Raw genomic sequence first — 16,252 nt, 5'->3', positions numbered from 1 at the left:
GATCTACAAATGCAATATCCCTGCATATCTCACGTCTATTTTCATTCCTCCACTTCAGTCTCTATTTCATATCTTATCTAAATTAACTATTGCTTAACCATTTTCTCACACCGTCTCCGACGAAGGGATATGATAAATATCCTGGAAACAGCTGTAAAACCTATTTATAAATGTCCTAAAATCTTCACAGCGTTGGTTTTTTATCTCATTCTGAAAAATTTTTTTTTTATATATATGCATGCTGATATATGACCTACATTGGACTCGTTATTCGCATAATCACCGAACCTGGAGCTTAACTATAGCACTTACTCAGCATTACCCGACACCATTACTTCTCAACCTCTCTCTCTCTCTATATATATATATATATATATATATATATATTATCATCATCATTTTTAAGGCAGATTGTATGATGCCTGTACATATGGCCATGCAACATGGTAGTGAAACATGTAAATTTTAATATCTGTGGTCACGAATAAATGCCATTTTGTCACGTGATAATACTACTTCGCGGGTAATACTACAGTCAACAAAGAATCTTCGACAAGATAACTGATGTTGTTCTTTTTATTAATACTACTGAATTCATTTAATAGTTAATAACACTATCTTTCTATATGTTTTCCTATTTTTAATCTACAGAAAGTATTTCTTCATTAGACAAATTATGCCTTTAACTTGACAGATGATTATTATTATAAAACCTTGGCACTTTATATATTGTACTAATAATTGCTTAATCGTACAGGTATTTCTACTTTTTCCTATTTTATTTTATTGCATTTTTAAATATTAGGATATGTTTTTTAAGTTACAAGACTTGACCTATTTCAAAACTAGAAATTAGATTGATACCAATGAGTACACTTGGAAAATTTGAAGTGATCAGGGTTGAGTTCAATAGTTAGTAACTTGTGCCAAACTGCATTTGAAGGGATTAATTAAATCAAAATACATGTTTCACTTTTGTCATTTAATAAATAATAAAATATACAATTATAAAACTTCATACAATTCATACATGAGTAATTAATTAAACCTTAAAAATATACATTTCTGTTCAATACTAGGCAAACTAAACAACTTGTCAGTGTTTTTAGAGGAAAATGAAGATATAGTAAAAGTACCATACAGGTTAATTGATTTGATGTGCATATTAGGGGGACAAACAAACCAGGACAATGAGAAAGAGACGGGCAGTTAGATTACTATAAAATCTCAAGATCTAGTCTTTATTGTGTATTATGGTGGTTTGTGTGTCTCAATAACCTGAGAGCTATACCAGCAGAACACAAAGTCTTGGTAGGGCCTCATGTTCTGGACAGGTCCAAGAATAGAAGTCAAACTCAAATATGGACTGCTTCTTCCCAGAGGTAAAAATGGGGTTGTGAAGGGTTGACACACCTACCTAGAAAAATAGTTACAGAAGTATCAATGACAATTAAAAAAAAACAAGACCTGGGAGAGGATGCCCTATAAAAACAGCTGGAAGTAGAGTACTGAGACAGGGCTGAAACAGCAGTGGTCCAACTGGAGAGAAGCAGAAAAGACAGTCCAAGGTCAAAGTACTATAAAATCTATAGCTATTCGAATTCAAGAATTGATACTATCAACGTTCATAAAAATCCCTTATAAAATTTAACATAAGCCTTTGATTATTCTGTTGGTACCATTATACAAGCCACTACTATAATAACTCAACTAAGGACATAGACTAGTTCTGTCCTATTTAAAATCAAGAATAAGAACCCAATCACTTTGTTATAAACAGCTGAATTAATGCAATATAACCCACTACATCTATTTATTAACCCTTTCAATAACAATGCAGAGAACCTTGGTTCTGATGCAAATTTCCTCTTTTAAAAGTGATCTTGATTAAAAGATCTTCCATCAAAATTTCATGTTAATTTATGTTCCAAACACCAGGTCTATAATGACAAAGTTATCTTACTAGATTCTTCATTACTTTCAAAATTAATTGAAACAAAAGGCAGTATATTGCAACAGAAAGCAGCTAACAAAAGGGTAACATCCTACAGAAGTTGTATTTGGCAGTATTCCTCTTACACCCTAATGCTTTTCTTTGCCTGAGTCTTTACCTATCTTTTAATTTTGTTGTTTTTAATTCCAAAAGACCACATTCTTTACTTTCGCAATTTTCCATTTATTGGCCCTTAGTTACATTGACCAATTCCCCGCCCCAGCACATTAATTTCCTAAATTTGGTTTAGAATTTCTCAACATAATCCTGTTCCACAACTACTTCCTACTCAGCATATACTTGTCTATCGAGATACAGGTACATTTGTATAATGGCGATGCTTGCTTACAATCACCACATGATGACAAGACAAGAGTAAGCATGCACACACACGATTTTAACTTCCCATCTACCAAATCTACATGCAAGGATAAGCTTCTTAATTATACAGCTACACCTGTACCCTAGGAAATTTGACTGCTCCTGGGTGGGCTTGAACCATTTATTTTTTAGTTAACAACCAATGTTGTTGTGCCACAGATATACATCATGTGGCGTTATGAGGACCACAACTTGGGGCGACACAAGTCTCTAGAGATGACATAACTTATTTGTGGGTACTGCATGGCAGCTTAGTGTTTCTCACTCCACCTCAGCCTCTATCAATGATTCTAACAGAAGTCCCATGAGGATGTTATGAAAATTCTCAGGAGGAAAATTCAATGGGAGACAGGTCACAGGTAGGAGCACAAGTGTATATGAATGTGTGCTTATGTGAGAATTTGTAATAGTGTGACTGAATATACATTTGTTTGTGTATACATTTGATTCTGTATGAACTGCACGCACACAAACAAACCAATCGAAGCAGACTGACAGACAGCATAGGTAAGAAATAATATCCATTAACTGTAACAAGTGCTGCATGGAAAATCTTGTTTCTGAGCATTGCTTCCTATATAATTTAAAACCGATTATAGCAGTGACTCCATCTAAGAATATCTGAAGAAGGAATTTTATTCCGAAATATCATCAGACTATGGATGACTAAATTACAACAGTCATTATAGCCCATTGTTTGTATTATAGTGCACTGTTATACCATTCAAAACTTTTTATCCTTTACAAATACATAATGCTTCAAGCAAACTACAATACTCTCTGAATTTAACTATTGTATTATTTGACGGCATGAGGCACCATCAAAAAAACCAAAAAAAAAACCCAAGTCCTTTACATGAAGTTGGACCTCTTATAAGCTTCAATGCATGAAAGACATTTTTTCCTGAATATGTGTTGTTGACATTGGGGTGCATTTAATATGCTTGTATGTCTTTTAGGTAACATCAAATATGATAAATCATTAGTAACTAAATCGAAATATTTTGCAAAACTTCCCTTGCTTTGACATTAAAAATTTACATAGAATTTGCCAGGAGAGAATATGCAATGAAATTTAACACTTAAAAACAAATAAAAGTCTTTAAATAAAAGAAACCAATACATCAAGGTAAATAAAACCTACAATTTTAAACAATATACAACAATTTCAGGTCAACGAATGGGTTTGATTTTTACAGTAAGTCTCGAGATAATTAGACAATGAAATACAAAGATTAGGATGTAATAAAGTACAATGTGCTATCCTGAAGCAGGATAAAAATCACAATCTGGGTGGTGCCTAAAAAGAAAAGGACCTACAAGTGGATCCTTTCAATCACTGGAGCTTTAGGAACAAATACGTGGGATTAAGGGCTACCCTTGTATTTACTTAGATCAGTTCAATTAAAATGATGATGATGATGATGATGATGATAAGCTGAGAAATGATTGGAGGAAGAAGAAAAAAAAAAATTAATAAGAACTTCATAGAGGATTGTCTCTGACTCTCAAACCCCAGATACTGGTTCTATGGATACCAGTTGTAGGGCGAGAAATCTTTGTGAAGGGACATTTATTGATAGCCACTTTTCCAAGGGCGTCGCTGAGATGTTGCAATATTCCATCAGGTAACATTCCATAAATATTTAAGACAGACAGCTGAGGCAAGTTGCTCAAGGAACTGAAAGAAAATAAAAAAAAAGAAAATGAAACATTGAAAATATGTAAAAGTAGAGAGGAAGACACAAATTAAAACTTTCAGTGAGAATATTATCCAGCCACATCTCGCCAAAATAATCTACCTATTTTTTCTTCAAAAAAGCCAGATCCAGCCTCTCACACCTACCCTAAAATATCTTTCTAAAAATAAGAATTAGCAAAATGCAATAATGAAAATGGAGGTGGGGGGAAAGTGCTGTACTGACTGATGTATGCAAAAAGCTAACTAAATGAAATTTCTTCTGAATTAAAAAACAAAAACAAAAAAACTCAAAACCCCCAAATTATTAGTGATATATAATAAAGGGGAGATAATTTCATAAAATGAATTTTACTAAATCTACATACTTAGAAGGGTGGGGGGAGTTACAGACAAGGGAGACAAAAATAGACATTTTTGCCTTATTAGACTTCATCAGTCAAATCTGTTCAAATTAGCATTAGATAAAGAGTTACAAAAATTTTCAGCCAGTATATCTCTGACTAGTGACTGCCAATTCATTACTAATCAGTGCATCACTCCTTAACTCATCTGAATTCATATTACTGGCCAACATGAGTTATTTCTCCACACCTTTTTTTCTCTTTTAACTCGTGCACAATGTACAAGCCAGATCAAAAACAGTCGAGACATTGTCTTTTCCATATCTAATCATGAAAGACATTTGATACTAGTATTCCCATCAGACCAATTTTCTGCCACAATTATTCTGGCATCTTGTCCTTCCTCTGCGATAGCCCAGGACTGACCAATGCCTTGTGAGAGAATTTGGTAGACAGAAAGTGAAAGAAGCACATCATATATCTCTATGTATTTGTGTGTGTATGTCTTTGTCTTGAGCTGGTTGACTGTTGTAAATGAATGCCATTCACTTCCAATACTCTATGGAAACATCTTTGGTCATAGGGAAATATTACATTGTTCGGACACAGGCAAGGTCGTCTGGTCATATAAAGCTTGCCTCAATAAATCATGTCTGACCTATACAAGTATGGAAAAGTGGATGTTAAAACAATGACTATGATCCTAAAATAAGTTACAGCAATGTAAAATAGGAATACTGATAGTTGTGGTAGCAGCACCACCATCACCACCACAGTTTTCATGTCCACCTCTTACATACTGACATGGGTTGGATGAGGTTTTGCTGCAGCAGTATTTTATGGCTCATTACTGTTCTTGTCATCAACCATCACTCGTTTCCAAGTAATGTAACTTCTTCCCTTGCTCTTTCGACGAACAAACAGCTTAATAGCTGCCCATGTTTGTACAGCAGAAACAAACAATGACACCTCGAGATTTCCGTGCAGTTTCCATCTACCAACAATGCTTACAAGGCACTGGTCAGTAGAAGGTTATAATAAGACACTTGCCTACAGTACCACACACACACACACACACTACAAACAAACACAAAACCGTGTGTTGACAAGTAAACTTCTTAACTACACAGGCTTGCCACCAAACTCATCTCTAGTAATTCTCAGTAAAAATTTGACACAAGAATACCATACTTACTAAAGTGAAACTGGTAAGATACGATTACATCTTGTCAAAGAAAGATGTTCCAAGTTTTTCAAACCAACAATTGCATTGACAGAGTTTTCTGTGAGTAATGATGAATCACTGAGATCCACGGTTATGAGATTAGGGCAAGTCGTCACTAACTGGGTAACCTCTGGAAAAATAACAGCGTTTGGAGACTATAAATAGGTTTCAAATCTTAAATATAAAACAAATGGCCAAATAATATTGATTTTTTTTTTTTCTGATTAAGCACAAAAGTTTTATATTTTAGTAAAGGAGAGATAGGAAGTTGTGGAGTCATGCATTGCCCATGAACCAGTAGCACAAGTAAAATGAAATAGCTTTAGTTTGGAGCTGAAACAATGGTATGAATGGCTTCAGGTTCTATTTCTAGTTAGGCATTTCTGAACAGTTAATTATTTAGACTCTGTCCATATTAAGTTAATAAAAAGTTTTAAAAAAACTAGCACTTGACAATAGTAACAAAATAAACTTGGTGCTGTGCAACTCAAAAGGACTAATCAAACTGTTGAATCAAAGTTATAATCAGACAACCATTTAATGGTTATTGAGTATTAAAATTAATATGTAAAAACAGTGCAACTGTAAGTGAAAGAGAGAGAGAGAGAGAGAGAGAGAGAGTTTCTTTTGAAAATAATGAACTATTTAGTAAAAACTAACTCTTCTTTAAGCTGGTGTTTGGAACAACATGAAATTTTGAAGGAATGCTTTAATTTAGGTCTCTTCAAAATGAGAAATTTATGTCATAGAACCAGCTGTGATCTCAGGTGGGTTGGTTCAAAAGGGTTCAATATGAAAGAAACATTAACTAAATAAACACAACCCCACCCCACCAAAAAAAAAAAAACCAAAATATAAAACACAAGAAAGAGGGTTAAAAACTAACTTACCTTCATCTGTCAAATTTTCTCGAAACCCACTTATATTTAGTTTGAGTAAACTTTCAGGTAAACATAAGCTAAGATACATAAGGCTGTGTTGTTCAAGTCCTGTCCAGGCAAGATTTAAAGATTCCAGTCTGAAAAAGAAATAGTATTTATTGTAGTCAAATCGAATGTTAAAAGTTGGACAATCAAACATTAAAAATGACAAAATCAAAAGAACAAGGACATACACACGGAATGTATTAATTTGATGCTCGGTAAAGGTGGTAAAAAAGAGTAGGTTTTTAACATTTCAAGCATAGCTCTTCATCAGAAAGGAAAACGGAAAAGTCCAAAGAAGGAAAAATTTCACAAACAGCACGTGGTTATATGGCTGAAGTGTATACTGTATTTTCAGGCATAAAGGCACACCCTAATTAAGAAAAATATAAAAAACTGCAGCTAACCCCAAATCTCCTAGCTGAATGTCTTACACATTTATAAGTATAGGAACAATGAAAATTTAGTCTGACACCTTTTGGTCAGCTATTATGGTAGGCCTAGTTACATTACAAGATCCTAATTGGGTGGGGGGAGTAAGCAGGGTGTATTTTAGCTTGATGTAGTAATATTTGTGATAATGACACAAATAATGAAGATAGAAAAAAAAATATTACTGCAGTAATGATAGAAGAATCATAAGTAATAAATGGTGAACTGACTTACTTTCTGCAGTTGGAAGCAATAGGCATGAGGCCATTATCTGTGATTCCTCTGGTCATACACATATTCAGAACTTCAAGCTGCTTGTTTTCACCAATATAACTGGAATGAAAATATAAACTCTTCATTAAACCTTTGGAATTATTTCAACACCACAAGGCATAGGCTGGGTAACTATGTATCTCCTTTACAGCAGCACACTTGTTTATCCTCATTCTTGATCACTCTCTCTTTCTCTCTGGCTGGGTAATCATGTACCTCCTGTTTTTGCCTCTTTGTCTCTCTGTTACACTTTAATCTTTCATCATTTGAGACAAGATCCCCTCCTCCCCTTTCAAAGAATCTTTGCCTTGCAAGTTACTTGGTGACCCTGCCAGTGCTGGTGCCATGTAAAAAGCATCCAGTCTATACTGGCATTTGGAAGGGTATCCAGCTGTAAAAACCATGCCAAAACTGACCTCGCATGTGCTCATGCCGTGTAAAAAGCACTCAGTCCACTTTGCTGTATGGTTGATGTTAGGAAGGGCATCCGGCTGTAAAAACCATGCCAAAACAGACACAGAAATCTGGTACAGTCTTTGGCCTGGCCAGCTCCTGTCAAACCATACATATATATATATATATATGTGTGTATGTATATATATATATAAAACAAGCTTCTTTCAGTTTTTATCCACCAAATCCACTCAGAAGGCTTGTTCCAACCCAGGACTATTGTAGAAGACGCCTGCCCAAGGTGCCACACAGTGGGACTGAACCCAAGAGCACACAGCTGGGAAGTAAAGCTTCTTAACTACATAGCTATACCCGAGCCTGAATATTATGTAAAACAATTACCCACCCTCCTTACTTACCTACACACAGCATCATCAACGTCACAACTTTCAAGGCTCAATTTACGCAAGTCATGGCACTTAGCCAGAATCTCACCTAAGCCCTTCACAGATATATTTGCTATACTCAAATCTAAATACTGCAGCTTAGAAAGCCTGTAAGTAAAAAAAAAAGAAGAAAAAAAAGATTTAGTTCACAAGAAAGCAAGGTATAACCATTTATGACTACAATTTTCATGAATAAATTTGTTATATAATTACTTCAGAAGGTAAAGAGGAAAATATACAAGATGCTAATTGGGTGGGGGGGAGCAAGCAGGGTGTATTTTAGGTTGATGTAGTTATATAAAACTTCAGCATATCACAGGCAAGATGGCACAAGGCCAACATGTATAAACACCCAGGCCGATTGATCAGCCTAAGTGATACAAGCTGAAAGAACTTTGAGGCTGATCCATCGGCCTGATGGAACAAATGTTGTGGATGGTTGGTTTTGAAGTGCAAAAGCTAATCAGGGATTGTCTTTCAATAGATGTATCTCAATAGAGAAAAAAATTTGGTCTTTTTAACTACACATACCAAAATACCATGTATCTCAAAAGGGTTAAACTGGTGTTTGGAACATAATTAACATGAAATTTTGATGGACCAGGTTCCATTGTCTGTTCTGGCATGGTTTCTATAGCAGGATGCCCTCCCTAATGCCAACCACTCTACAGAGTGTACTGGGTGCTTTTTATTTGGCACCAGCATAGAAGAAATTTGTTTCTCAACCACATGGTTTCATATTTAGTCCTGCTATGATGCATTTTGGGCAAGAGTTTTCTATTACAGCACCTGGCTTACCAGAGCCTTGTGAATGGATTTGGTAGATGGAAACTGAAAGAAGCCCATCATATACATTTGTATGTATGTATGTATGTATGTATGTATGTGTGAGTGTGTGTTTGTGTCATTTTGTCTTGATATGGAGTAAGTGTGATAAATATTTATTTCCAATATTCTGTGGAAACAGGTCTGGCCATGGAAAAATATTACCTTGCTTTGCTTGGAAACAGGTGAGGGTTGGCGACAGGAAGAGCATTTGGCCATAGAAAACTGCCTCAATAAATTCTGTCTGATCAATGAAAGCATAGACAAATGGACAGTAAAACCATGATGATGAAATAGGCGCAGGCATGGCTGTGTGGTAAGAAGCTTGCTTCCCAACCACATGGTTCCAGGTTCAGTTCCACTGTGTGACACTTTGGGCGAGCATCTACTATAGCCTTGGGCTAACCAAAGCCTTGTGAGTGGATTTGGTAAACGGAAACTGAAAGAAGCCTGTCATATACATATATATATATGTGTGTGTGTGTGTGTGTGTGTGTGTGTGTCTGCCATTCCTTGACAACCAGTGCTGGTGTGTTTATGTCCCCGTAACTTAGTGGTTTTGCAAAAGAGACTAATAGAACGAGTACTAGGCTCACAAAGAATAAGTCTTGGGGTCAATTTCTTCGACTAAAACCCTTTAAGGCAGTGCTCCAGCATGGCCACAGTCAAATGACTGAAACAAGTAAAAGAATAAATTACTTACTTTGTAGAACTGAAGACACTGGTTGGACCAGTGTAGATTGGAGAAGAGATCTGAAAATATAAAAAAAACAATCAAAAGATTCATTAATTTATGAAACACATCCTATCATTTGGTATCACTCACACTAATTTTTATGGTCACCTTTTCATGTTTGCACGGGTCTGATGGAGATGAGGCAAATTTTCCACAGCTGGATGCCCTTCCTTTTGTCAACCCTTATCCATTTCCGAGCAAGATAATATATTTCCATGGCTAGACATTCCACAGAATGTTGGGGAACAAGTGATTCATTTACAACTGAATTAATTGGTTCAACATATATTCAAATATATATATATATATATATATATACACACATATACATACATACAAAATTCCAAACGAAGAAAGCCAGTAACATTAAATAATCAGGCTTACCTCAGCTCTTGTTAGTCGGAGTACAACAACACCTCTGTTGAGAATCTGACCAAGAACTCCTTCGGTTAATGTTTTGTTGCCAAGATCTAGGCGCTTCCAAAGACATTCAGATTCCCTACAAATGACATTATGCAGAAGGTAAAGTAGTAACAAATTCTTTTACATTCTTAAACGATTAAATAAAAAAGAAAAGGGGAATTTTATTTCAGATAACACTTCCATAGAATGTTATAACAATCCCTGCACAATAAAATATCTACAGATGTTGTTCTCGGACTCACAAGTTTTTGGTAGAATTAGCCCCCACCTGTCCATAGTCAGGGTTGAACCATAGATTTCAGCACTTGAAAATTTTTTCTCAAAGTTTCAGGCTTGAACAGTGCATGCATGTGTGCGCGAGTGTGCATGAAACCACCAGTTTCTCATGCATGCAACCCCCCACCATCTTCAATGATGTCCAAAGGAAAGTCAAGATCAATATAACTTGGTCCCACAGTATCGTCACAGGTATTGCCATCAGAATAAAAAAGGGAAAAAGAGTCAAAATTGATACTAAAAGAATCCCTATCTGGTACACTAACAATTCTGCCAATCCATAGACCTAGATTGGGGTTTTACTGTAAATGACCTTAAAAGGATGAAAGTCAAAGTTGACTGTGGAGGAATTTGAACAGAACAGATACCACAAGGAAATCTATCCAAGACTCTAAATGATTCTGCCAGCACAGCTAGGTACATGCATGGCTGTGTCAGTAAGAGGCTTGCCTCCCAACCATATGGTCTTGGGGTTAGTCCCACTGAGTGGCACCTCGGACAAATATCTTTTACTTTAGCCCTGGACCAACCATGGCCTTGTGAGTGAATTTGGTAGACAGAAACTGAAAGAGACGTGTCATGTATGTGCATTTGTGTCCTCCACTACTACTTGACAACTGATGTTGGTTTGTTTACATCCACTGTAATTTAGCAGTTTGGCAAAAGAGACCAATTGAATAAGTAACAGGCTTAAAAAATTAAGTACTGGGATTGCAGCATGGCCACAGCTCAATGAGTGAAACAAGTTATAGATAAAAGATATAATAGAGTGAGTCTAGTGTAAATGTCTAGAATGATTCCTGCAATCACTGGACATGGGGTTTATTTAGATTTCTAATATTGGGAAGAATTCTTCAATATATTTAGGAAAAGATATTGGACAAAGGGTTGAAGTGTTTCATTAGCTACTTACATGATTCTTTGCCATTTTTTACACACTTGCGCACACTTGGTAAGTACAACTTTGGGTAAATATTTGAAGATATTCAGCAGAACCAAGTCAGGAAGCATCTCAGCCAAACCTGCAATGAAGAATTGGCAAGCCTATGAATTCACAAATGGTTAAAAAAAAAAGAATCTCATATATATAAGATTTCTATCTAGTAATCATTTTAGTTCATAATTATGAAAGAGCTTAATGTTGTACATAGAATATTTTGTAACTGTGGAGGGAATGTATGGAAGATGTAGGCCCAGGAGGACGTGGGATAAGGTGGTGAACTATGATTTTTGGATGTTGAGTCTCACGGAGGTGATGACAAGTGACTGAGACTGTTGGTGATTTGCTGTGCTTGAGAAGACATGTCAAGTTTAGTGAAATTGTAGTTGTGGCCAGTGCTGGGGACACGTAAAAGGCACCCATGCTGGTGACAGATTAAAGGCCAGTAACATATAACTCCACAGAGATATGTAAACTTAATGTAGTTCTTAGGGAGAATCAATATGACACAGAATGTAACAAGGCTGCTCCAGTCTGTATGTTCTGATAGAATATGTGTAATGATATTAGCACCAAGTTGTAATTCCCTAAACTAGCAGCCTTTCACTTGGAGTAGAAAGGATAAACTTGCATGCATGGGCACCTGTCAGTTTTCATTGAGAAAAAACCTTGTTCAGGCCTGTTCATACTTGGGCAGATGCATGGTCAGACTTGACCAACGGAAGCCCTTCATTCTTATTGTTTATTCTGTTTACAAGGAAATGAATTGAGCCATTGATAGTTAAATGACATCAGTAATGTGGACAAGAAGAATCCACTTTCTACTTTTTTTTTTTTAAACTGTGATAAATAAAGATAACGAACAACTTTATGTGCAAATAGATTTTAAAATAATAGAAAGAAAAAAAATAGTAACTTACTTGAACCAGATCGACAAAGAACTTTCTTCCGCCTTCGAATGAAATCATCATCTCTCTGAGGCAAGCTCTTTAAAATACGAGGGTTCTGGGGGCTACTGCTGTCAGAGTTATTTACAAGATGACTGGTGGCCATCACGCAAGGTGCCTGAAACAATTTAACAATCACTGATTCCTATAATCTTAATTCAAGCACAAAATCAAAACAGTTTTGTTTTGTTTTTACTAATCAATTCATTTTACTGTTTTGTGTTAGCATTTGTTTGATAAATCTGCAAATGCAGATCACCATTATCATTTCACATTCATATTCCATGTTAGCAGGGAGGGGGGGGGTCAGATGGTTTGACAGAATCCAGCAGTTCCTAAGACTGCATTGCACTTCAATGTCAGTTTTGGCATGGTTTCTAACAGCTGGATACCCTTTCTAATGCAAAGTACTTTATAGTGGGTACTGGGTAGCACCAGCCTGCAACACTAAGATGCTCCTTTGATTGAGTGGGGGAGGAGCAGTAGAGAAGCTTTATGCTATGGGATGAAGGATTAAAGTGAGAGAGGGGTCCAGAACAAAACAGGTTTCTTACTGTAAGGGAGCTACCCAGCTACTCACATTATAGAAGAGAGGGTAGGAGTGGCTGGGGTGGAGCTGGAAGGAGATACAAACAGTGGTGATAAGGTGTCAGGGTGAACCCTTAAAGCATTAGTCTATCTGGGGCTATAGAAGGAGACATTTACTCAAGTTGCCAAGCAGTGGAACTGAACCTGAAACCATGTGATTACAACTACTTTTTTTTTTTTTAAACCTATGTAGGTTGAAATCTCATATCTCTGTTCTGTTCTCAGGGACTGTTCACATGTAAAAAGTAAAAGGTAAACAGAAATTCTGAATTCAACTTACATCAGGAACCTGGCAACTGTCAGATATTAGGATTGCTGGTGTCTTTTCCACAGATGTTTTCAGTGGGCAACCGTTGGAATTACTATCTTGACTGTTATCTGTTAATGGGCCAACACCAAGTTCTTTGTACATGTAGTTTTCCGAATCCATGAACCAAGATTCTTTTTGTTTTGAAGCAGGATGACCTGGTAGTGAACCACTGGCTTTACGCTTTCTGTTAAGCATAAAATCAAAAGGAAATTTACGTTCCCTCTCAAATGTGTATAAAAATTGATGAGTGCACAACAAGGCTCGGCCAAGTTTATATTCTGAGACCAAGCAATTTAAAAGCAGCAACCCCTCCACAATGTCAATCACTGTACCATAAATTTGGAAATGATATATAATTTTATTCAGTCAAGGGATTATAGTCCCTTAAGGGATGCAAGCATCCTAGTTCTTTGGTTTATACAAATGTTCAGAGAAAATTAAGTACATTAGTTTATCATTGAAACGTATAGGTATTTAAAAACTTAATGAATGAGAAAAGGAAGAATCTAAAAAATTGATGTACAGATGTTATTTATTCAAATTTATGTAGAGAAATTCCTGAATATGAATGTGTGTGAGTGTGTGTATGTTTGTCTCCTTGTCTTGATATGGTGTGATTGTTGTAAAGGAAAAGCTAATTTCTGTTTGGAATCTATCACAAACTTACTATAACTAAACTTTCACCTGTAAAAATGGTTTCATAAATAACAAAACAGGCGTCATCCCAGCTGGCAACTGAAGTATAAATTTATTTGACTCATCATCAAACAACACCAAACCATGAAATTACTGGATTCGTCAGCCAGCACCAATTTCTGTTTTATGTTCTACTTTTGTAAAAACTGGTAATTTTTTGACAGAAAACTATTACTGTCATAACTGAGGTTTTATATCTGTTCTACATATAGACAAATAAAATAAAGAGAACATAAAAAACTTTAATTCAATCAGGTTGCTTGTACATTCTTTTATGTATATTTGTAGATTATATATTTTAAAATTTTCCATTTAAAAAACTTATTAAAAAATTCCTAATAAAGTCAATAAAATCCATAAGGGTAGCAAAGGGAACAATCGGTATTGAATTACATTAAATTCAGTGAAAGAGGTTTTAGAAAATATATATCACTACCGGTATGGATTTATTAAGTGTTCTCTTCCCTGTATAAATATAAATTTCAATGGCAAAATCTTTTCTAAATTATATCTGTATTTAAAAATAAAAAAAACAACTTTTTATTCCAAATAATATTATTTCTACTCTAGGCACAAGGCCTTGAAAATTTTTGAAGAAAGGGGCTAGTCGATTACATCGACCTCAGTGCGTAACTGGTTCTTATTTCATCGACCCCGAAAGGATGAAAGGCAAAGTCGACCTCGGCGGAATTTGAACTCAGAACGTAACAGCAGACGAAATACTGCTAAGCATTTCGCAGGGCCTGCTAATTAATGACTGTCAGCTCACCGCCTTTTTATTCCAAATAACATTGATATATTTAATACAAAGAAATTGTATCCAAAAAGACTTTTGATGAGAAAAGGAAAAAACTGCTAAATAAACCTTCGTTGTTAAGAGGGAATCGATATTCCAGTTACTGAATTTTGTCTCTTTTTATCATTTAAATTGCAATTATCGATTGAGAAGTTAAAGTGTGGAAACTAATAGCAGGACAGCTGATGATAAATGGTGACAAGAGATTTGAACAGACATTTCGTTGTCTTCACTTAACAACAACAACAACAACAACAATAATACTCCACGGCAGATGTCCAGACACTTCATGACATCTGGTATTTCAAAGACAACAAAACACTTAGTATCACTATGTGGTCACTTGATATGTAAGAAATAGCAAAATAGCAGCCAATTTCTGTTCAAATTATCTGAACAGATCCTTATTCAAAAGACAGCAGTCACGACTTAGAATGCCTTTAATCAATGGGTCTCTTCAATCAAGGTTGATTATAGGTTTGAACAACAAAAAGGCAAATAAATGAATGTGATGATGCACAGATGAAGAAAAAGGGTTTAGATTTTAAGCATAAAGATTTGGGCATTTTCTTTTAAATAAAGATTCGGCACCATCGTAAATGTCAACAGGAAGAAAAAGCAATCATTTTAAGAAACGTTCTATAATGCTTGGTAGATCCAAGGAATATTTAAATTTATACTAATTTTGAAACTTGATTCATACAAATCCAATCAAGTCTTATGTTAGCTATTTACTGTGAAAAATAAGAAACGAAAAAATACTAATAAATTCCTCTGAATTTGTTCCCGCTGCATTTGTTTTATGGTTTTCATTTTCTTTCAACCTGATTACGCACAAGGAAGGGCATAGCAGCTTACAGCTGATACATAGTTTAGATATCTCTCACACATGTGTGTATATATATATATATATATATATATATATATATATATATATAAATTTAAATAATAAGGGTGAAAAATTAAATGTTAATTTGATTAATATCAATTTAAAACCAGTGGCCTAGCAAACTGAAAAATCTGAAGATTCAGAAAAATTACAATACATACATATAAGAGGGATGACAGCTAAGTGGACATCCCTTTTGCTAGAAGAAGACCACCTACGGTCTGACCACTAAGAAAAAGATTGTTCTCAGGGAAATTCAGTCTATGATTAATTCTTTATATTTTGTATCTTTTCATTTGTCTTGCTCGCTTACGTTCTGGTATTTGCTGAATTTTCCGGAGAACAATCTTTTCTTAGTGGCCATCCCTCTTATATGTATGTAATATATATATATATATATAATGCATCTCTGCATATATATTTGTACACACATACGCATATTGGTAATTGCATATCTATTCATCAATATAGATGCATGTGTACGTGTATATATATATATATATATATATATATATATATATATACACACTCACACGTCTATGTGTGCATATACACTTGCAAATGTATGTATAATTATGCCCGAAAATGACAAACACAGCAAAAATTCATAACCAAAAAATAACATAAAACCAGGAGATAGTGAAGCGCCAAAAGACAACACCAGATTAAATTTTCTGGGAGATCTAATAAAAAAAATATGAAAGAATGCTCAAAGCA

At 35.2% G+C, this 16,252-nt stretch overlaps 1 protein-coding gene across 4 annotated transcripts in view; it reads right to left on the bottom strand.

Moving 5' to 3' along the window:
- Nucleotides 1-967: 967 nt before the first annotated feature.
- Nucleotides 968-16,252, bottom strand: part of LOC106872496 (S-phase kinase-associated protein 2) — a 21,527-nt gene continuing 6,242 nt past the window's right edge. For all 4 annotated transcript variants that reach the window (XM_089337700.1, XM_052974862.2, XM_089337698.1 and 1 more), the window contains 10 exons: nucleotides 13,125-13,338; nucleotides 12,230-12,374; nucleotides 11,283-11,391; nucleotides 10,055-10,169; nucleotides 9,638-9,687; nucleotides 8,083-8,217; nucleotides 7,232-7,330; nucleotides 6,533-6,660; nucleotides 5,613-5,772; nucleotides 968-4,055 (listed from right to left, as the gene is read on the bottom strand). In XM_089337700.1, coding sequence (XP_089193826.1) covers nucleotides 3,860-4,055; nucleotides 5,613-5,772; nucleotides 6,533-6,660; nucleotides 7,232-7,330; nucleotides 8,083-8,217; nucleotides 9,638-9,687; nucleotides 10,055-10,169; nucleotides 11,283-11,391; nucleotides 12,230-12,374; nucleotides 13,125-13,274 — 1,287 coding nt within the window. In that variant the 5' untranslated portion in view covers nucleotides 13,275-13,338 and the 3' untranslated portion in view covers nucleotides 968-3,859. The remainder of the gene's footprint in view (nucleotides 4,056-5,612; nucleotides 5,773-6,532; nucleotides 6,661-7,231; nucleotides 7,331-8,082; nucleotides 8,218-9,637; nucleotides 9,688-10,054; nucleotides 10,170-11,282; nucleotides 11,392-12,229; nucleotides 12,375-13,124; nucleotides 13,339-16,252) is intronic.

Source organism: Octopus bimaculoides, chromosome 19 (genome assembly GCF_046866305.1).
Source record: "Octopus bimaculoides isolate indiv1 chromosome 19, ASM4686630v1, whole genome shotgun sequence".
NCBI classification, from domain to species: domain Eukaryota; kingdom Metazoa; phylum Mollusca; class Cephalopoda; order Octopoda; family Octopodidae; genus Octopus; species Octopus bimaculoides.
Note: the sequence above shows the minus strand (reverse complement) of the source record. Positions and strands in the feature narration are given on the sequence as shown.